Raw genomic sequence first — 21,645 nt, forward strand, 5'->3', positions numbered from 1 at the left:
TATAGAACAAGGATAGCATGCTATGGCCCATGGGCTGAATCCGGGCTGTCACTTGTTTTTGTAAATGAAGTTTTATTGGATCACAGTCCTGCCCACTTGTTTCCGTACTGTCTATGGCTGCTTTCACGCTACAGGGAGGGGAAAGATGTATGAAAAATTAGGATAAACTCATAATTAGGAAACATGAGTAGTACTTCATTGATACTTGAGAATGGCTAAAATTTAAGTCATCCCTGAAAAGAAAAAAGAAAAAGGGAACCATATAGGATAAACGAATAGCTACAGTGAGGCATATAAAACATAGTTCTTTCTGTATACATAGCAAATTTGTGAATGTGCTTTCTTGGTGAGCTTAATTTGAGTGGGAAGAAATTCAGAGGCAAACTGACTACTATAAGATTCCATACTTTCTAGGATCAGCTGTAAATCTAAGCCCCACAGAAAAGAAAATGGGTTGGGAGGGGAACATCTGTAGTCATAGTACATTTAACCTATGCCAGTGGTTTGCAAACTTTCTGTGAAGGGCCAGATGGTAATGCTTCAGTCTCTGTGGATCATATGGTCTCCGTTGCAACTACTCAACTCTACTGTAGTGTGTAAAGCAGCCATGGACAATAGTGAATGAGCATGACTGTATTCCAACAAAACTTTATTTACAAAAACGGGCAGCTGGCATGTGGGCCATAGCTTACCAAGCCCTATAGTTTATGTTAACTATCTGGACACTGTCACCTTACCAGCAATAAAATTTATGAAAGTATTAATTGTTAGGTATTCTTATTGTTTTCCACTTGATATGAACAGAAAATAATTTTATCAGCATTGTCTGCTAAGGGAAGGCAATGTTTATGTGGAATTCGCGCTTAGACACGCTGATCTACACAGCAGGCTGCTCCAACCCCTGATACACCTACACCTGAGTTAACATTCTGCGAGCGATGGGATTTTCAGTTGTAACTCTGACTTTTGTGATTCCTTTTTGTTTGTGTAAAAGGAAGTATAACCTCATAGAAACTATACAACATAAACATCATGCTGGAGGGTGGGGGTAATAATAAAAGGTGAGAAGACAATGAGAAATAGTGAATGGTGGTGTGGGAAAGAAATAAATGCTAATCCATCCAAAGCGGTCATCTCTAAAAGTTAGAGGGGCCTACACAACCCTTGCACCATCTCTTGTGCATCTGTATCTCCCTTCAAGAATGAACCACTCACATGTGCCCCTATATCCCAGAAGACGACAGTGATGAAGAGCCCACAAGGAGTCAGGAAGTCCCAACAACTAAGAACGTGCTCAAAACATTCTAGTGCTTCAAGTAAGGTAGCTGAGATATTTGGAGTGTGACTCACACAGCTCCACCACTGGCTCCCTGTGTTACATGAGTGACACTTCTCTGATCCTCAGTTTTATTATCTGTAAAGGAGGAACAAATCCTACTTCCCAGAGGTAATGTTAATTTAAAATGAGATAGCAAATAGGTGTAAAGCACTCACCTAGAACATAAAAGCCACTTATAACTAATAAGCACTATTATTATTATATGACTTTAGGAAGGAAATTTTCAAATGTTGTATGTGGGTGCTAGATGACTAGCCTAAAGAGAAAAGAAAAAGAAAAAACAACAGACCTGCTGTCACAAAAGGAAAGGAGGATGGATAACAAGGCTAGGGAAGTCCTAGGGCAAGAAATGGCATTCAGACAGCAAAAGCCAAATTTATACATCCCACTTTGGCCCAGATAGAGAAAGTGACAGAAGACTTTTTTAACTGCATGCTAACATTCATATCCTTATACATGAACAATGTCATTTTAAAATAAGTTCTGGTGAAGGATACAGAATGCAGGGACTCTCTTTGTATCAACGACTATTCCAGACTTCTCTGTAGGGAAAAGACCATGTTTCTATCATTCAGGTTCCCAGTGCAGGCTAATCTACCTAATTCTGCCAGCAGGAATTATCCAAACACACCAGAAACTATACCAAGAACATTATGTTATGAAGGCACCATCTCAAGACCATCCATCCTTATGAGAAAAGGTGACTTTTATTGCTTCCATAAAAAATGGCAGATACCAAGGAATGACATGGCCCTCAGGTATTAACTCTGGATGGAGGAGCTACTAGCTTAAGACAGGGGTGGCTTCTGCAGAGATCTCCCAAGAATGGCCATTTTATAGATGCTGTCCAGTTTAATTATGAACCATTTCATTATTCCTTAAAGCCTATTAGGGGGCTGATCCCTGAGGAGCCAAAAATGAATGCTGGTCCAATTGGTTTAAATGGAGTGCACAAGAAGACGCTGCTCCTCTGAAATTACTAATCCAAAGTGCCATATACTTGGTGGCTGCTGAAACAACAAGCTTCTGCTAATGAGCTGGCTTTTGACAAGATGTATGTAGCTCCATAGTCTGATAAAGAAAAACCCTCAACAAGTCTGGTTTGAAAGATTAGACTCTCCCCTAAGGGGAGTGTAATCAGTGTCATGTTGACATTATTTATGACATGCAGCTTATGCCACCGAGTTTACTTGGGAACCATTTCAGTTCTCGTGACCCTCTGCAGGGGTGTTCTCAGACTGGGTAAGCATATAATCCACCCCAATTGTTTTGAGAAGGATATATCACAGAATAAACTGCAGGCTTTAAAAGTACTGGCCCCTGGAAATGACATTTCTAAGAGCCTCCCTGACAGGAGCCAAGGCAATGTCAGTCTTTCCCCCCCCCCTACTTACCTTAATCACTGTGTTACCTTAATCACTGAGAAGACCCCCTCTTCTGCTGCACATGCACTCACGTGGAAAATCTGGTAGACTCTCTAAAACACTTTTCAAAGATATCCTTCAAAATTCAGCCTAGTGAGGGGTTACAAAAAGGAAATAGATTGCTTTCATTATCTATGACCCTCCCATACTCAGCTTGTCAGCCTCCACTGCACTGATAGACAGTGGAATGTATGAAAAGGGAGAATGAGAAGGGGGGAGAAAAACACACAGTATTGCTTAGTCCAACCCAACCATTTTTTAATGCCATTTTCACACCAAAATGGAGAAACTTCTGATATAACATTTATGATACATATTTACTTATTTATCGGTTATTTATTCTTTTGTCTAGTCTCATAGGAATGAAAGTCCATGATGGCAGGACTTTGTTAATATCTAGAACAGTCTCTGGCACTTAGTAAGCACCTAATAACTGTCTGTTGAAGGAAGGGGGGAAGTGCCACGTCACAACCATCTCTTCTCTGCCACCAACTGGGGAACCCCACCGAAACCACCACCAACTTACCAAGACTTCCTAACGGCTTCACAAGGACATCCAGGGCAATGATGCTTCATTCTGGCTTGCTGGTGAACCCACTGGGCAGGAAGCCTCAGGATAAGTGACAGGTAGGTCTTAGTGTTGCTCTTGACTCAATGACAAGGTTTCAGGCTGCCCAGGAATCTGCATTTTTAACAAGCATCCCAGGTGATTTTATGCATAATAAAAAAAATCACACCATGGACATTTCCTTCATCAGAGGAGCACAATCTCAGAGGCTATTATAAAAATCTTTCACAGTATGGAATAAAAATGTTTCTGTCTCACATGGCCTCCTTGGACTTAGATGGAATCTAGAGGAAGCACTGGGTGGAAGACACAGTATTGGGCTTGGATTCAAATCCATTTTCTATACCAACTAGCTATGATCTTGGGCAAGATATCATCTGCAGAAATGGGAGAATGGGAAAAGAAGAGGTTAGGCTCAGTACTCTCTAGTGTACTCTGAATATTTTAAGACCTTTTTTCATATCATAATGGGAAAGGCCTAGTAAGACTACCTTTCCTGGCCCTTCCCACTAACTGGGCAAGCCCACCAGAGCCACTGACCACTTACTAAGACTTCACAATGGTTTGATAACCATGTGCAGGATGCTGATTTGAGTCTCTTCCAATTCTCTAGTAACCTCACTGGGCCAGGCAGGGCTCAATATACCTCTTCACCAGTGGCATGGTTTCTGATCGAGTTTGGTGTCACCTGTAGGATAGGGAGAAGGAAGAAGAAACAAATGTAAGAACAGTTAAGGTATGAGATCTAGCTTTAATTTTACTTTACCATAGTCAAGTCATCCAGTCCACACCATGGACCTCAGATTACACTCTTGCTAAGCACTATTATTAGCATCACAATTATCTTTATCTGGCAAAGACTGTTGCAATGCAAACAATTATTATTTAATAAGGATTCTTGCCTCCATTTTAAATGAGATAACTTGGGTACAGAGGCACCAAGTAACTATACCAAAGTGTTAGAACTCAGATCTGAACTAATGCTGATCCTCCTAGCTACCTACCCTCTTTAGACCTCAATCAATATCCTATCTTTGAATGGAGGTAAACTTGGTATCTTAGGGGCCCTTCTATGCCTGGCAATTATGACCCTTTATTCCATACTCCTGACTAAAAGGCCCCCCTAAAAGTGAACTAAATCTCCATCTACTCATCATATGGCATTTAGTTCACACTGATGAGGAAAGGTACAAAACCCTGGGCTCTGGACCAAGGCCTGTCATTTACAATCTCAACTCCCACCAGGACTCACTTTTCCCATACCTGAAAAGTAATAGAACATATCTTGTCGCTTATCAGCTGTGTGGGTTACCAAAAGGATCACAAGGAGCTAGGTAGGCCCGTGGCTAGTCCCCTACCTCCAAAACTCAACCATGAGGAATGGGGCTCTGAGACCTAAGACCCACACAGGACAAGCCAAAGACCCCCAAAGGGTCCTTTCTTCCCTAAGGAAGCAGCCTTCTGCCTCTAAGTTTCCCAGTCCCTAGCTGTTTAGCATGAAAAGCAACCCAGAAATCTAGCAATTCAGTGACGGCCCAAAGCCCAGGCTATTAATTATTATCATTAGATGCTGGCAGCACCAACTAGTGCAACTAGGTTTCCTGTTATTGCAGTGAGATGCAGGCAACCCTCAAACCCCAGGAAAACCCAAGGAGCAGTTTATCAGGGCTCATTTTTAACTGTTTCACCCACAGTGAAATATAATAGTGTCTTATAATCTACTAGTGATCATGAGACCCAGGAGAAAGCTCTCCCACCATAGGTGGGGAAGATTCATAATGCCAAGTGGTATGTGTTGGGGGCGGTGGGGGGAGGTGAGGAGGCAGCCTTGATGGGTTTGAGCCTTCCCTTTATTGGATAAAGTAAAGCAGCCGTTACTAGAGCAAGATCTGCACACCCATAAGCAGCTGCTGCCACCAGCAATTATTTAGCTTATGAAAGCCCAGAGGGACATGGGTAGGAAAGGAATGTGTACAGGGTCTAATTGGGAAATAAACAGTAAGTGTAAAGCCTGATGCGTGAAATGCCTGCACTAAGGAGCCAAGAACAGTTAGTAGTTAAGCTAGTGCCTTTCTCTAAAGACAGAGATCTTATTTCCACCATGCCCTACTCCCACCCGGCCCAGCTCTTTTCCAAACTAAACTGCTCCAGTTTCCAGCCCCCTCAACCAACCCATTTATTCCACTTCTGTTCAGGTCAGCATATTTCAAAATGGAAACCGTTTCAATGTTTGTCTTAACTTTCAAAGTCATAAACACACGCTGTGAAAAAAAAATTCCAGAAATACATTAAGAATACACAGAAAGTAAAAATCACAAAATCCCAGAAAGTTTAACACTTGGGGTATATGCTTCCAATTACTTTTATGTACCTGTACAAACATGAATTTTTATTTAACAAAAATTAGATGAAACCATAGCCTTTCGATTAATATACTGGGTACATCTTTCCAAGCCATATACTCATCTACAAGACTTTTCATTTTTAATGCCTAAGTTGTATTATTACATGAATACACCAAAATTTATTTATTCAAATTCCTATTTAGGGGTAAGTAAGTTTTTCTATTTTTTTTTTACTGCTATGAACATTGTGAACATTCCCATACCTAAATCTTTTAAAATACCCTTAGAACATTTAAAAAAATATTTAGAATTTATTTAGAATATTTTAGGGGTATATCCCTAGAAATGAAATTGCTGGGTCAAAGGGCAAGCAATATTTATTCTGCCCACTAATATATATTGCCAAATTGCTCCTACAAAGGATTACACTAAAATTGGACATATCCCACCAACACTAGTATAACATTTTTTAATCTTTGCCCATGTGATAGGTGTTAAATGTAATATTGCATTTTTTATGAATATAGACATTTTTTACTAGGAGATGAGTAAGATATGGTCTCTGCCCTTGAACTTAAATGAAGGGAGATAGACACAAACAGGTAACATGTACCATTATCATATTCATGATAAAGATAAATAAGATTTCAGTTCATGGTGCTTCCTTTGACTCTGTGGCTATTGCTAACAGAAAAGGTCCAAAAGAATATTAGACAGTAGTCCAAATTAAAAATCCATTTACTAAAATTCCAAGGAGTTGTGTTAATGCTGACTATCACATCAGTGGCACTTCGATATCACTTTGTTGTTTCTCCTTCATCAATTCTTAAAGGAAAGAAAAAGCAGAAGCAGCTCAGAAAACCAGCTGCCCCCCACCCCCTAAAGCCAGTGAAGTGAATGAGGTGCAGGGCAGTATATTATTGGAAGGATTTACTGACACTGGATCTGGACTTCCATTTTTCCTTCGCCTATTATTTCCAGTAAACAACAGTGAGCTGCAGCCATTTTCTTTCAGAAACAAAATGTCTTCTCTCCCTAGGACTCTTATTCCCAGGAAGATCTGCTTGTACGTAGTTAGGCTGCAGTTTCCATACCATCTTGGAAAATACAGATAAGAATCAAAAGAGATTATTTTTCTGTACCATAATGGGTCAGATACAGATGAAATCAAAATGAATGACAACACAAGTACTTTAAAAACCCACCCAACAAAGATGGACGAATATGCAATAAAGCAGATACAGCAAAATGTTAATTGTACCATCTAGGGGGTGAGTATATGGGTTTTCACTGTACAATTCTTTCAATTTTTCTGTATGAAAATTTTCATAATGAAGTCCTGGGAAAAATCCAGCAAGCAGCTTGAAAATAACACTGTAAGGCCTTTCCCTCCATTTTACTCCTAGAATGAGACTATCTGATATTCTCTCCATTTTGCTTTTTTAGATCTACATTTCTTGCATCAGACTTGGAGCTCTCCAACTTTTTAATGAAGTGAAATGAATGACAATATACTCACAGACAGGTTACCAAGACAACGTGCGGTGGGTTAGAGAGGGTTGAGGGAAGGGCCCTAAGCTCTTGGAAGGGCAGGCTCACTACCTGTATAAGTCTGAATAAGTGAATGTTTCAGAAATCCCATTTCTCAGTTTAAAAATTAGCATTCAGACCCTCTAAACATTTGCCTCAGCCTACTTTTCTGCTTTATCTCATATTAATTCCTTATTTCCCATATCTTCATTGCAAAGAGCTGTGTAGGAAGGAGGGGGGCAAGGCATAAGGTACCAAAGCATGAAATGTCCATATGCTTCAAGTTAGGATATAACAAAAGGAATTTTAATTTCTAGGGTTGAAGCTCGAAACTTGATGCTGAAGGACACCGTATAACTGACTGACTGCAGGACCCTGGGGGAGGCCTTATAATCAGTCTCCTAGTTTGAAGTGTGTCCTGGCTGGCCCATCTGTAAAACAGGAAAAAGACTCGTCATAAGTAATAATGAATGAAGTAAATAAATGAGTTTCTGAGATGCTAAAAGTTATCTCCGGTGAATGGAGAGGGGAATGAAACCATGACTGTTGAGTGATACTCCAAAAAGGGTAGGCAATCTTTTTCTAGGGCCAGACTTTGTGGGTCACCATGTCTCTGATGTGGCTACTCAACTCTGCTGTTGTAGGTCAAAGAGGCCACAGACAACACATCAACAAATGAGCATGGCTGTTTTCCAACAGAACTTTATTTGCAAAACCAGGCAGCCCATGGGCTGTATTTGCCCACCCCTGATCTAGAATGTGGAGCCCACATGGGAATACCATTTGGAGGATGACCTGAGGAGGAGTGAAAAGGGGATGAGTCTACAAATAGAAACCATTTAGCAAACACTAGACAGTGAGGATGAAGCTCCTGATCTGGCAGCTTTCACCCAGGTTCCACCAAGGAAGAGACTGTCAGCAGTAGCAATAGTAGCAACATCTGTAAATACCAAGGACTGAAATGCAAACACAAAAATAGCATTATCTCATGAGAAACTCTTGAGAAGATATATACATAACTAGAAAGAAACAGCAAGTTTCTGACCACACGCATTTTGAAGAAAACAGTTGACAGTCCAGAGCCTGTGGAGATCACGTTAGCAGGCACACAATAAATGTTTGTTGATGAGTCATTCATTTATTCATCCAATAAACATTTACTGAGGCCTACTAATGTGCCAGGCTGGGCTCTGGAGATGAAGACACTGTCCCTGCCCTCAAGGAGCTCACAGTCTAACTGATAACATAGGAAGGGAGACAGGCATATACACAGACAATTACAATACAACCTGATAAGTGCTGTAACACTTATCAGGTTGTATTATAATGGCCGATGTAAAATTTCTTTCCAGGGGGTGCTGCTCCAGGCTGCTGCTGGCTGTAACATCAAGAGAGGGGAGGAACAAATTGTAGAAACCAAAGGTTAAATGCTTTCAGGCTATTTCTAATATCCAGGCTCTCCCTAACTCCTGATCATAAATGGATTTGGGAACTAGACACTGGCATGACGTAAAATGGGACTCCCATCCTTAAGATAGGCACAGACCTCCAGTAAAGGACATTCCCAATCACTTCCTCTACAACACAAGCTCTGTTGTTGTTGCTTTGTTTCATTTTGTTTTGTTTCATTTTGCTTATTATACATCTGTCAACCTCCCCACCACACGCATAAGCCTAGTTTAACATCTGCAACTAGCAAAATGCTGAAACATGGGAGCTTACAACTAACTGAATTAACCCAGCATAACTGGATAACAAAAAGCAAGTAACAGCTCACTTGACACCTCTAAATCCAATAATCCCCCTTTCACTGACAAAATAAAATTAGAATGTTACTAAATATAAAAGAGATAGTATATAGCTCATGGAGTGGGAATAATAATTTAGAAAGGCTTAACTAATAAATATAATTAAACAGATTCTTTGAACCACAAATAACAGACTCAGTTTCAGGAAACCAAAATAAGATACCTTATCCCTCCAAAAAACCTTTGAGAATATATAATCTAAATCACCTCCATATTATAAATAAGAAAAATGAAACAGAGAGGTAACACACTCTTCCCACCACCTTCTCAAAATTCAGTGAGAGGTAGTTAAGAGACTCCTTGAGGAGAGATTACTAGTGTTAACTGGTCATTTGGTTCAGATCATTTTATACAAAGATAGGATGGAATTTTTGTGTGTCACATACTGCTTCTTAATAAGGCCTAAGTTTTTTTTGTTTGTTTGTTTGTTTTTTGCTGTACGCGGGCCTCTCACTGTTGTGGCCTCTCCCGTTGTGGAGCACAGGCTCCAGATGCGCAGGCTCAGTGGCCACGGCTCACGGGCCCAGCCGCTCCGCGGCATGTGGGATCTTCCTGGACCGGGGCACGAACCCGTGCCCCCTGCATCGGCAGGCGGACTCTCAACCACTGCGCCACCAGGGAAGCCCCAGGCCTAAGTTTTTAATGGGTCTTCTGTCTCTGCAACCGCAAATTGAGCTGATGACATCAATAAATTGTTTCTGCTTACACTGAGATCCCTGTCTTGGGACCCAATGTCTCTGAGGCCACTATTTTGTATGCTTAACATACTATTTTCCCCTAAAGTCATTACACTGCTCTTATCTACCCTGTTCCATTCTGCCAATTGTCAGCCCACAAGCACAATGTCTTCTCAGGTGTTGTGGTTTGTTCCTATTACCATTTTACATCTCCAAAGAGTTCCGTGTTATCTACAAATGTGAACATTCCACTATGTCCATATCCTCCCCCAGATCACTCATAAATATTCAAAAGAACACCAGTCCCCGAATGGATGGGGGGAGGGGGACTACTGTTTTGTGTCTTGTCTACTTGGTTGCCATGTCTTATTAAGGACAAAATGTTGCCATGTCTTCTCCCCACACCCAAAACGAGGGAGCATCACTGCTGTACAGCAAACAGTGCTTTCCTTTTAGATGAAAAGAAATGGTTATCTATTTAAAGAACAAATAAATGTTATTTCAAAATGGCTACCAAGAATTTGACATGTATTCCATGCAGCAGTTTTCTTTGGAATCACAAACATTTCTTCATACTCAATGGCAACAAACATATACCAGGAGTGTATGTGCAACAAATGAGGTTTGTCATTTGCAACAAATGACAAGGGGTAATAGATTCTCACACAGAACACATAATATAGAGCTCTTACAAATAGATAACATTCAGACCCAAGTCGAATAGTTCATAAAAGGAAATAGGAGCTATCAATTAACATTTAAGAGTCCAGCCTCAGCAATAATCAGAGAAATGTACCATAAATCAAAGATACCATTCTTTTACATATAAAGTAAGTAAAAAAAATTTTATGTACCTAAATGACTGCGTACAAAAATTGACAACGTTTGGAATGCTATTTGGCAGGTCTTTACAATGTTCAAACTATTTGATGAATAATGCTAATTCTGAACTCTGTTCTATAAAGAAATAACTCAAAATAGATAAACAATAAAAACTAAATGAAAAGACATTAATTACATAATTTAAAATACTGAAAATCTTAAGCTACTTCCATACAACAAAATATCATGAAACCATTCAATGACAATCACAGAAATGTTTAACATGGAAAAATGCACATTATAAACACAAAACACCATATAAAATAGTACAAATATGTGATCACTGTAGAAAAATTCAGAAAGAATGAAAAAAGTGAACACATTTATTAACACTGGTTATCTCTGGGTGGTGAAATTATGGATCTTTTTCCCTCATACTTGATGGTTATCTTCAGATGAAGCTACAATGGGTATTTACCAAATTTCTACATTGAGGGAACTATTCAAACTTAATGGAAGAAAAATCACGAAACAGAAGATAGAGTGATTTGACCACAATTTCAAATTTCTACTAACCAAAAATTTAGAAACAAAAATTAAAAGGCAAACAATAACCTGTAGTACATATTTCTAACATTACAGAAATCTGAGTAAGAGCCTTTATTTACAAAACACATTCAAATAGATAACAATAGTAAACGCTAAACTAAAAACTCCAACAGATAAATCAGTATAAGACATGAACTAACATCACATGGAAGAAAATAAAACTGCTAAGAAACATATAGAGGAAAACAGAATCCAAACTTATAACCAAAGAAATGCAAAATTAAATACTGTTTTTTTAATCCATTAAAATAATGTTTTTAATAAATACTACTCAATGCTTGTGTGGGTAAAAATTGGTACAACCTTTTCAGGAAGAAACTTGGCAATACATATTAAGTGTTAAAAATGTTCATACCCTTTGACACAGTAATTCCGCTTCAATGAATCTATCCCAACCAAATAATAAAAGAAATCCATGTATTCTCTTTTATTATAAGAAAGAAAAGCAGTACCCTCTCCTTTACTATCGAACCTTGGTATTAACACCAAAATATTAATAATGGGTAAGGAAAAAATCTCTACTGCGGTAAATGACTGGTTGTCTCAAAGCGTCAGACCAGATCTCAAATCAGGCAAAACAAGAAGGGTGTGTCCAGCCTGCCGCAGTCGGCCATTTTAAACCCTCTGCAGAACAAAAAGCACAGAAGACAAGGGTAGGTAAGGATGGCCACCCCACTAGGCTCCAAACCAATTCTTTACTTTTTGTCTTCAACATATGTAACCCTGTACAATGCACTGAATAAAAATCAGGAAACAGGTCTCCTTTCTTATACATCATAGATAAGTTACAAATAAAATTTGAAACCATAAAAGAAGGGTCCTTTAAATTTGCCCCATGATTTTGGTGGATAAATATAATGTTTAAGAGCACAGGATTCCGAAGCCACAGTACCTGGATAAAAATCCAGTCTCAGTCATTCAAACGGATATAAAGCCTTGGATTTACTTTACCTGTGTCCCCCAAATTTCTCACTTGTAAAAGATGAATAACGGTACTGCTATTTCATAAGACTGTCCAGAGTACTAAATTAGTTAAGGCATGTGTAAAAGCATGTAGACCCAGTACTTGGCACACAGTTTAAGCTCCAAAGACGTTTAAGCATAATTATTATTATAGATAGGGAAACAGGCCCAAAGAAGGAAAATGACCGTATGAGATCACAGCTAGGATTACTGAAAAGACCTATCTCAATTTTGAATCCTGTGCCCTTTCTTCTATATATCTAACTGCTAAATTACTAGTTTTAGCAATTAACAGTAGATCCTTACTGACAGTCCTCTAAGAGCCATGACAGTGCTGCTGCCTAAAAAAAAAATAGTCCCCCTAGACGAAACCGTGCTCAAAGTTCTACAGAAAAAAATAATTTAGAAGAAAGGGTGTGAACCGAGGTCACCTTCATACCACCATTATCATTTGCCTAAATCCTAGGTTTAAAGCAAAGTGGAACAAGCACTTGGAAACAGCCAAATCCTCACCCCTACAACCTCAAGGGGAGAAAACCAAGGGCTTCTGACCATCAGTAGGTTCTCACAATATTGCAACCGCTGGGTTCTGCTATTCTGATGGAATGAGAGAACGTGTCCAGAGCCAAGGACACCGGCCCACGATCTGCAAGTCCGACAGAGAGCCCTCCAGAGGCGTACTGCCCGAATGTGGCCTTGTCTCCAAGTGCTCCCGTTTTACGCATTTCCTACACACAGCCTGCTGCCGTAACCTTTTGTAAAGTCATCATCGCCTCCGCATTTTTAAACCCACATTATCTATAGGCCAGAGAGGGGCTAAGATTCTGGGTTATTATCTGGTGGATCTGGCCACAGCCTAAGACAACTCCAACTCAGGCTAAACCCCCTCACCCAACTAGAAAGGTCGATCTGCTCTTCTGCAGGCCCTCCTAGCCCAAGATGGCCAAGCAAAAAGACAACTTACCTCCCCCCTCGCCATTTTGCAATCTTAATTACACGTACGCTACGCACCTCCCCTCCCCTCCCCGTCATTCCGTTTGAAATACGCATGCGCGCCTCTCCCCTCCTCCCGTTAAAGCCGTCACAAAGTCGTCTCGAATGCGCATGTGCACCTTCACTCTTCCCTTCCGCGCCTATCAACTACCGGCAACTTTGCTTTCCTTAATACGCATTCGACCCATCCCCCTGCCCCAAGCCTTGCGCGTGCGTACCTCCCGCTCTCCCCAATGGTCGCCCCCCCACCCCACCCCCACAGACATCAGACCTCAAATACAGTGGACCCTCCGCGGATACGGAGGACTGACTATACTATGCCGTTCTACATAGGCGACTCGAGCATCCGCGGATTTTGGTATCCGCGGGGGTCCTGCAACCAATCCTCCGCGGTTACCAAAGGATGACTGCATACCTGCACGCTACCGCGCCGCGCATCCCCACACTCTCAAATACACGTGCGCACCGCGTCTGTCCTCCCACCTCAGTTTTTTATATAAAAGTGCCTGATGATATATGGATGTGTTTCTTGCTATAGTTGTGCCCCAGTGCTCAATCAAGGAGAGCCATTACCAGCCTTCCCTAATGGGGGTAGGTGTGATAAACTAGGAAGTGGAATACGGAAAAGACGTCATTGCTTGCAGAGCAGATGCCAGATCCAGATAGAATCCGTCCCGACCCTCAGGGAGGGGCTTAGAGTACCCTCGGATTCCGTAATAAGAGCCACCACACTGAACAAAGGCAAAGAAAGCTATCATAATCTCCTAGTCCTACAACCTCGCCCTTTAAATACACCTTCTACTGCATATGAGGAACTCCAAAAAATTTTAAAGCAAGGAACGTTATGGAAAATGCCGACACCCAGGTGCCTCAACCCTGATTAATGGAAAGAAGTCTGTATTACTTACACAATGGGAAGTAAATGCTCAACATCCTTTTGTAGGTCTGAGGCGCGTACTGTCCCCCATTTTTTCCTCTCGTGAACCGGGAGAACACACAAATTAAGGATCCCCCTGGGCCGAGTTCCCTCCGCCGCCCTCCATGTTCTTCCCCTATGTCGTTCCTTTACCTCCTGGCTGCATCGAAGGTCATAGCATGAATTCTTAGCGCCGGCCGTCCCAAGACAGGGTGAAGGGAGAGGCGGCACAGAGTTCGCGGCGCCAGGGTGGCAAGAGCAGACCAAGGTGGCAGTGGACAGCAGGCAGAGGACCAGCCGTACCTCCAGCCGCAGCGCAGATGCCCAGACAGCGCCGATGCCCAGACAGCGCCGCCTCTCCAGGATCGCCGCAGTGTGCTTCAGGCGCATGCGCTGAGCCCGCCCTCTTCTCCCCACCCCTCCACCCAGCCCCAGTTTTCCCTGAGGCTGACCCTCCGGTGTTCCCCCTCGCCCAGGTCCCTGGCCCATCCTGCTTCTTCAACCTTTCTTCCTCTTGGTTACACCCGTTTTCACCACCATCCTTCCCTCAGCCCATCTTCCTCCGTCAGTCCCTCTTCTGTTCTTAGCCCACCATTTCATTGCCAGTTGGCTGCCTTTATTCGCTCTGTTATCCTTAGTGGCCTTACCCGTGTATTCTTGGCCTTGCCTGGTCTGCAGCCCTATTGGGCCTCTTACTCCTCCCCTTGTGTGTCTGATGTTGCAAGTTGTAAAAGATACGGCAAAAAATGCTGTTTAAAAGATATTGTATCCGCACAATCTTCTCCAAAGAAGCTCTCAAGCTGAGCCCAACCAGCTAATGTTGGGCAAACAACGCCTGGTTAGTGATGAACCCACAGAGGAAACCCAGAGGCAGGGGACCAAAAGACCCTATGCACAGAGCAAAAAGGGAAAGGGTGTTCCATCAGTTTGGGGGGAAGAAGGAGTATGCAACACCTTTTTCTTTCTCTTCACAACCCTGGTATTGTCTGAACATTAAAAATACTGTTCAGTGTACTTTGGTGCTAGATGCAAGGCTTGTTCCTGTCTCCTGTGAGAAATTCACAAATTAATCTTAAGAGAAGTGGCATCATTTATTCAACAGGCTCTGAAATAGATTCCTTTTCGGATGTGAGGAGGAGAGAATACAAAATAACATTTTGTTTCTCATTATGATGTTTTACTTTGGTGGCTGGTTCTTGCTTTCTAAGAAAGCCAGTTTGGAAATACCAAAAACTAAGAACCCACAATTCTATAAATTCTGAGACCCATAAAATGTGTACATCATCATCCTCTCTAATTGTTAGGAATGTCATATTAACATTATTTGGAGACATAATGAAAGATTATTTTTTGCCTAATATGCACAAAAAGGTTATATACAACAATGTGCAATATGCAGAAAGAAAAAAAAGAGAAAAATAGAAATGCTTGAAGTTATAGTAGTATAAAAAACCTCACTCCTAAATTAAAAGAATCATTTATTATTGCACAAAAGTTAAAAGGGAATTTTGGGAATTCCCTGACAGTCCAGTGGTTAGGACTCTGCACTTCCACTGCGGGGGGCATGGTTTTTGTCCCTGGTTGGGGAACTAAGATCCCACAAGCTGCCACAGCGTGGCCAAATAATAATAATAAAAGAGAATTTTGCCCACTATTCTACAGCACTATAACAAATGCTTTTATTTCTTTGTGTACTTTTTTTTGTTATAACAGTTCTATTGAGATATAATTCACATGTCATACAATTCACCAGCTTAACGTGTACAGTGCAATGGATTTTAGTATATTCACAGCTGTATGGCCATCACCACAATTTTAGAATTTTTCATCACCCCCAAATGAAACCTTATGTCCATTATCATATCTTTGTGTCCTTTCAATTTTTGCTTAAATATGTAATGTTTTAACATCGACATTTTAATATAGTGTTGTTTTAAATATTTTGACATGGTCCTAAATATCATCTTTATCATTTTAACAAATGGACAACATTCCATTTTTTAAAGTATTCTAAAATTGAGGTCAGCACATAATAATAATTGCAGATGCAGTTACTTGCCCTTTCCACTTCTCTTCCCTTTAACAAAACTTCCCTAATCTACTATGTCCAATCTGAAGAGAAATTCAAGAAAGAGGCACAGCTTGTAAATCTTGAATGCTATAAAATACTTTGGGTCCTGGACCTACGCATTTTTCTGAACTTTTCATTTCCTCAGGAGTGGTAAAGAAAAAATCTGGAGACCTCTACTACCTCCACACTAACACTCTGAGGCTCTGATTCCCTTTTATTCCCCACCCAATACATTTTTTAGAAGAATGACCCTCTTTAGAAAATATGATAGTTAATTTTATGTGCCAACTTGGCTGGGTCATGGTGCCCAGACACATGGCCAAATATTATTCTGGATATTTCTGTGAGGGTATTTTTAGATGAGATTAACATTTAAATCAGTGGACTTTGAGTAAAGCAGATTGTTTGCCATAATGTGGGTGGGCCTCATCCATCAGTTGAAGGCCTGAATAGAACAAAAGACTAACCTTCCCTGAGCAAGAGAGAATCTGCCAGTGGACAGTCTTTGGACTTGAACTACAACACTGGCTCTTCGCTAGGTCTTCAGCCTGCTAGCCCACCCTGCAGACTTTGGACTTCCCAGCCTCCATAATGAAGTGAACCAATTCCTTAAAATAAGTAAATGAATATTTATTTATATATTATATAAAAGATATATATACATATATCCATAGATAGATAATCTCTCTCAATAGATAGATAGATATAGAGATATCATGTTGGTTCTGTTCCTGTGAAGAATCCAAATACAGAGGATCTCCTCAAACCTGTGAACACCATGAATTGAGGTTGGGGTACAGGAATGAAAAATAATCAAGAATACTCTATCAGTCCCTTGAATACAGCTTTGCCTTGCCAAATTGTACATTGACTAAATCTGACATAAGACTGGCCTTAATTCTGTAATAGCTAGCATTACAAGGATATAAAACTGAGGAAATAAGAGTGAAAATAAATGAAATAGGGAATAGAAAAACAATAGAGAAAGTCAACAAAACCAAAAGTTGGTTCTTTGAAAAGATCAGCAAAATTGAAAAAAACCCTTCAGCTGGACTGATGAAGAAAAAGAGAGGTAAGAATCAAATTTCTAAAATCAGGAATGCAAGAGTGTTCATCAGTATTGACTTCACAGAAATAAAAGAAGTATAAGGGAATATTATGAACAACTGTATGCCAATAAATTAAATAACCTAGATGAAATCAACAAATTCTCAGAAAGATACAAATTGCCCAAAGTGCCTCAAGAAGAAACAGAAAATCTGAATATACCTATAACAAGTTAAGAGACTAAATTCGTAATTTTAAAACTTCCCACAAGAAAAGCCCAGGCTAAAATAGCTTCACTAGTGAAATCGTGCAAACATTTCAAGGAGAAATAGTATAAATTCTTTACAAATTATTCCAAAAAATAGGAGAGATGGGAAGCCCTCCAAAATCATCCTTTGAGGTCAGTATTACTTTGAAATGACAACCAGACAGAGATATCACGAGAATAAAAATTTTAAAACTTCTACAGATTAATATTCCTTATCAGTGTAGTTGCAAAAATCCTCAACAAAGTACTAGCAAACCAAATCCAATAGTAATAAAGGGCAAAACCACATGATCATCTGAATAGCCACAGAAGAATAGCCATAGAAGAAAATCCAATGCACTTACATGTTTTAAAAAAGTGCTTAATAAATTAGGAATAGGAAGGAACTTCCTCAACCTGATAAAGGGTATCTACCAAAAGCCCACAGCTGACATCATACTTAATGATGAGACTGAAAGCTTTCCCCTTAAGATCAGGAACAAGACAAGGATATGCACTTTCACAACTTATATTCAAAAATCTACTGGTGGTTCTAGCAAATGCAAGAAGTCAAGGCAAACTCAAGAAATGCAAAAAAAGCATTTGACAAAATTCAATATGGCTCAGCCATGAGTAGCATTTGCATAGTTATAATTATGTAAATGTTGGCTATTGACCCAATCAATATTAGGAGAAAGGTGCAAGGGTGGGAGGGTGAGTGGAATGCAAGCACATGAAGTGTACCAAAAGATGGTGTAGGTAAAAGAGGGCTAAATGTTCATTCTCTGAAATGGAAAAGCATAGATAATGTCTAAAATTGAAACATCAAGAAGTCATAACATAAGCATAAGCATTGTTTATAGTTATCAATCAAACTATGAGTAAAAATCATTTAGTGAATTGAAAGATTAATTTAATGGGTTACTACCAGCATTTTTTACACATATCCTCTATTGTGATGTAAAATGCATTTCTTCCTTCTTGTCTCAATTAAACCTTTTTGAAAATCAATGCTTTAAACTATGGGCATGAATTACTTTAATATAACTATAAATCTAAACAGGGGTTTAAATATGATAGTTAATATGGCTAATTTAATAAACATATATCAAATTTTAAAACACAGAGAGAATTTTTGCCATTTGAAACCATTTATGCTGCATCATTTAATTGTTTAGGAATAAAACTCACTCCACTACTCTATATGTGGCAACTGCTCATCCTCTTTGGCTATAACTTTTATTAATTTTTGAAAACAGTTTTCTTTGTGGTTGCATTTATGAAACCAGTTGCACATTCCAATCAAGTCATATTGAAAATAAAGGGCAATTGCTACATTCATTATTCTCACGTCTATGTTTTACCAAATACATTTGTACTGGCTTCCTGAAAAAAATTCATATGCAAAACATAGCTAGCTAGTAACTTAAAGAAAAATATTTATTGTGGATTTTTAAAATTACACAACCTAAAGTCATTTCAAAAAGTGTAAAATACAGGGAAGGAAAATAAGGAGAAAAAAGTCCTGTTCAATCTTATAGCCCCAAAATAGCTACAGTTGGATATTTTGGTGTCTAGTTTTCCATACATATTTCTATATCTATGTAAGTGGACATGTCCATAAATCCTTATGAGATTTATATAATAAATAATTGAGAAAACAGAGAGGAAATCTGTCCAATATTTATTCTTTTTTTTTTTTTGCATGTGGGATCTTCCTGGACTGGGGCACAAACCCGTGTCCCCTGCATTGGCAGGCAGACTCTCAACCACTGCGCCACCAGGGAAGCCCTGTCCAATATTTAAATTAAGATTTTGTAATTTATTTTCCAAAGAACATCATATTCTTTATACTGAGTGCTTCAATTATGTTGTTTTACAACTTAAATGGTGGTGATTATGTTGAAAACTTAGACTCCTGAAATAAAACAGGCTAAATTGTGAGTAAATCTCCCTGTAGCATTTTACACATTTTTTTTCTATCTTATGTATCTCATATCTTTATGGACGTTTGTATTTTATTTTTTAATCCCCCCCAAATGGGTTACTCTAATTTGTTATAATTTCTTTCATTTACTGGATTAGATACATCTCACACATATCTCTCCTATGTCCAAAGCACATATATAAAAACTGGTCATCTACTGGACCACAAAGAAGGCCTAAGCCTTAATTATAAGAAATCCTACAAGGCACATTTTCTGAACAAGAACAGATTCAAACTCAAACTTAACGACCCAAGAAGTGTTTATTTAACACACAAAAACAAAAATAAACAAACAAAAAACGGAAAACGCCCCTGAGACGGGCTTTGGGCTTCAAGGACAGCAGGAAAGTCAGGCGGGAAGGAGCTGACTACTAGAACGCCTGTGACACAAGAATGGGGCCGTGCGCAAACCCTGTGTGACGTCGCTGAGGCCCCTCAAGAAAAACAGCCACTTCTGTTTAAACCTCCGTAAGGGGAGTTTTGTTGGGGCTTCCGGGGCAGCAGTGGGACTGCTCACCTGAAGATCTCACTGCAGCCATGAACAGTAAGGAATGCTTCAAGTGTGGACACTCTGGCCCTAAAGGAGGAGGAGCTCGAGGGCACGGAGCTAGAGGTGGTGGCCGAGGTGCTCAGTGAAGTTCTGCCACCCTACCTGTCATCTGTTACCGCTGCAGTGAGCCTGGTCATCATGCTAAGAACTGTAACCTTCTCGATGACATCTGCTCCAACTGTGGGACAAGTGGCCACATCACCAAAGACTGTGTTAAGCCTAAGCGAGAAAGACAGCAGTGCTGTTACACCTGTGGCACACCAGGGCATCTGGCCCGTGATTGTGACCATCAGGAGGGGCAGAAGTGCTACTCTTGTGGCGAATATGGCCACATTCAGAAACACTGTGCCCGAGTCAAGTGCTACCGTTGTGGCGAGACCAGCCACATGGCCATCAACTGTCATCAACTGCAGCAAAAGAAGCGAGGTCAACTGCTACCGCTGGGCGAACCTGGACATCTAATCCGGGAATGCCCCATTGAGGCTACCGCTTAACTTTTCACTTTGTTCCTCCCCACCCCTACTCCTTTTGCTGCGTGATAATTGTGTTGTTTTCTCTGAAACCTCTTCTCTGACCAAAGGTTGATAGACTGAGGCTACTCTCAGGCCAGTGAGCTTTAATTACAAAGGTAAAAGAGGAAAGGGCTGGGGAAAAAAATCTCAGAAAAAGTTATTCACTTGTAGATGTCTTATAATTAATGTGTTTCTGCACCACTGATAACTCCAGTCATTGAACATCCTGAGCATTAGGCAGTTTCTAGATTCTTTGGAGGCATTTTGATTTAACATTTAATTAAGAGCTACTGTGTGCCAGCCACTGCCAGAAAAGCTGGAGAAATATCTGTGAACAAATCAGACCAAGTTTGCAAACACAAGCCTGGAATCTATTAACAAGTAAAATAGTGTGTCAGATAAAGATAAATTGCTATCGAGAAAAAAAAGAACACCAGGTAAAAGGATAGAGAATGTGTGTGTGGGGGGGGACCTATGTTTCTGTCTTAGATACACAAGGCACCCTGAGAAGGCGACATCTCAGAGATTCATTGCACAAATAAAGCTGATTCTAGAAATGTCTGTGACTTTGCCAAAGTAACTTTATTATATATCGATTGCTTTGATTTATTTGACCTCATTACCTCTTAAATAACATTGAAAGACATCTCTATCTGGTCTTACAGAGAGTGTATAGTTTATGAAAATAAAACAGAAAAATATGTATAACGTGTATAAGTAGCTTTGAGAGAGAGCAATGAGAAAACAACCAAACAAAAAAACCTTAGCAGCAAATTGTGGACATAAAGATATTGGCGATAAAGTTTGGACTTACATATTTTTAAAAATCTAAGAAAACAGGTAAAAACATTAAGATTAAACATAGATAGGGGCTTTTGTAATTTCAAAACACACATTTTCACAGGTATGAAAATTATATTTATGTTTAGGAATTTCCGAAAAATGTGTTTTCCCAGATATGAATACATTCAATTTCATATGCTGCGACCCATTTTAAAAAATCAGATCTGAAAAACAACTGAAGTTCTGTAAAATAGAAAAGGCAATTTAAATTCTAAATTCTAAATAAAACCTGGGATGGGGAGAGGTAACCGTTGTGTCAAGAAAAAATTGAAGTTGTAATGAAAAGTGATTTACAAAATAACAGTAATGACAATACTACATATCAAACCTAGGATGTGATAGAATTTATAGCAGAAAAGATAGTGTAGAGGGTATAGTTTTTGATCCATAAACT

The 21,645-nt window shown here is 39.8% G+C and overlaps 2 protein-coding genes across 16 annotated transcripts in view; one reads left to right on the forward strand and one right to left on the reverse strand.

Annotated features, from left to right (window-relative positions):
• LOC307180014 (uncharacterized protein) overlaps positions 1-14,445 on the reverse strand; it is a 63,493-nt gene extending 49,048 nt beyond the window's left edge. For 8 of the 15 annotated variants that reach the window (XR_013825639.1, XR_013825640.1, XR_013825641.1 and 5 more), the window contains exons 1-4: positions 14,148-14,445; positions 3,879-4,019; positions 3,290-3,445; positions 2,751-2,853 (exon numbers count right to left, since the gene is read on the reverse strand). Coding sequence is in view for 2 of the 15 variants with exons in the window: in XM_079909989.1 (XP_079766115.1) it covers positions 3,969-4,019; positions 14,148-14,384 (288 nt within the window). In the remaining 13 variants the exon portion in view is untranslated. Of the gene's footprint in view, positions 1-2,750; positions 2,854-3,289; positions 3,709-3,878; positions 4,020-13,049; positions 13,071-13,986; positions 14,126-14,147 lie in introns of those variants that run through there. The other 7 variants (XR_013825646.1, XR_013825647.1, XR_013825648.1 and 4 more) reach the window with 7 other exon arrangements.
• Positions 14,446-19,677: 5,232 nt separating this feature from the next.
• On the forward strand, positions 19,678-20,390 carry ZCCHC13 (zinc finger CCHC-type containing 13; the record flags this gene model as incomplete). Its single annotated transcript, XM_079909850.1, is given in 4 exon segments — positions 19,678-19,979; positions 19,983-20,288; positions 20,290-20,335; positions 20,338-20,390. Coding segments are annotated over 4 exon segments (501 nt in total). The 5' UTR covers positions 19,678-19,883.
• Between the last annotated feature and the right edge of the window lie 1,255 nt (positions 20,391-21,645).

This window comes from Stenella coeruleoalba, assembly GCF_951394435.1.
Source record: "Stenella coeruleoalba genome assembly, chromosome: X".
NCBI lineage: Eukaryota > Metazoa > Chordata > Mammalia > Artiodactyla > Delphinidae > Stenella > Stenella coeruleoalba.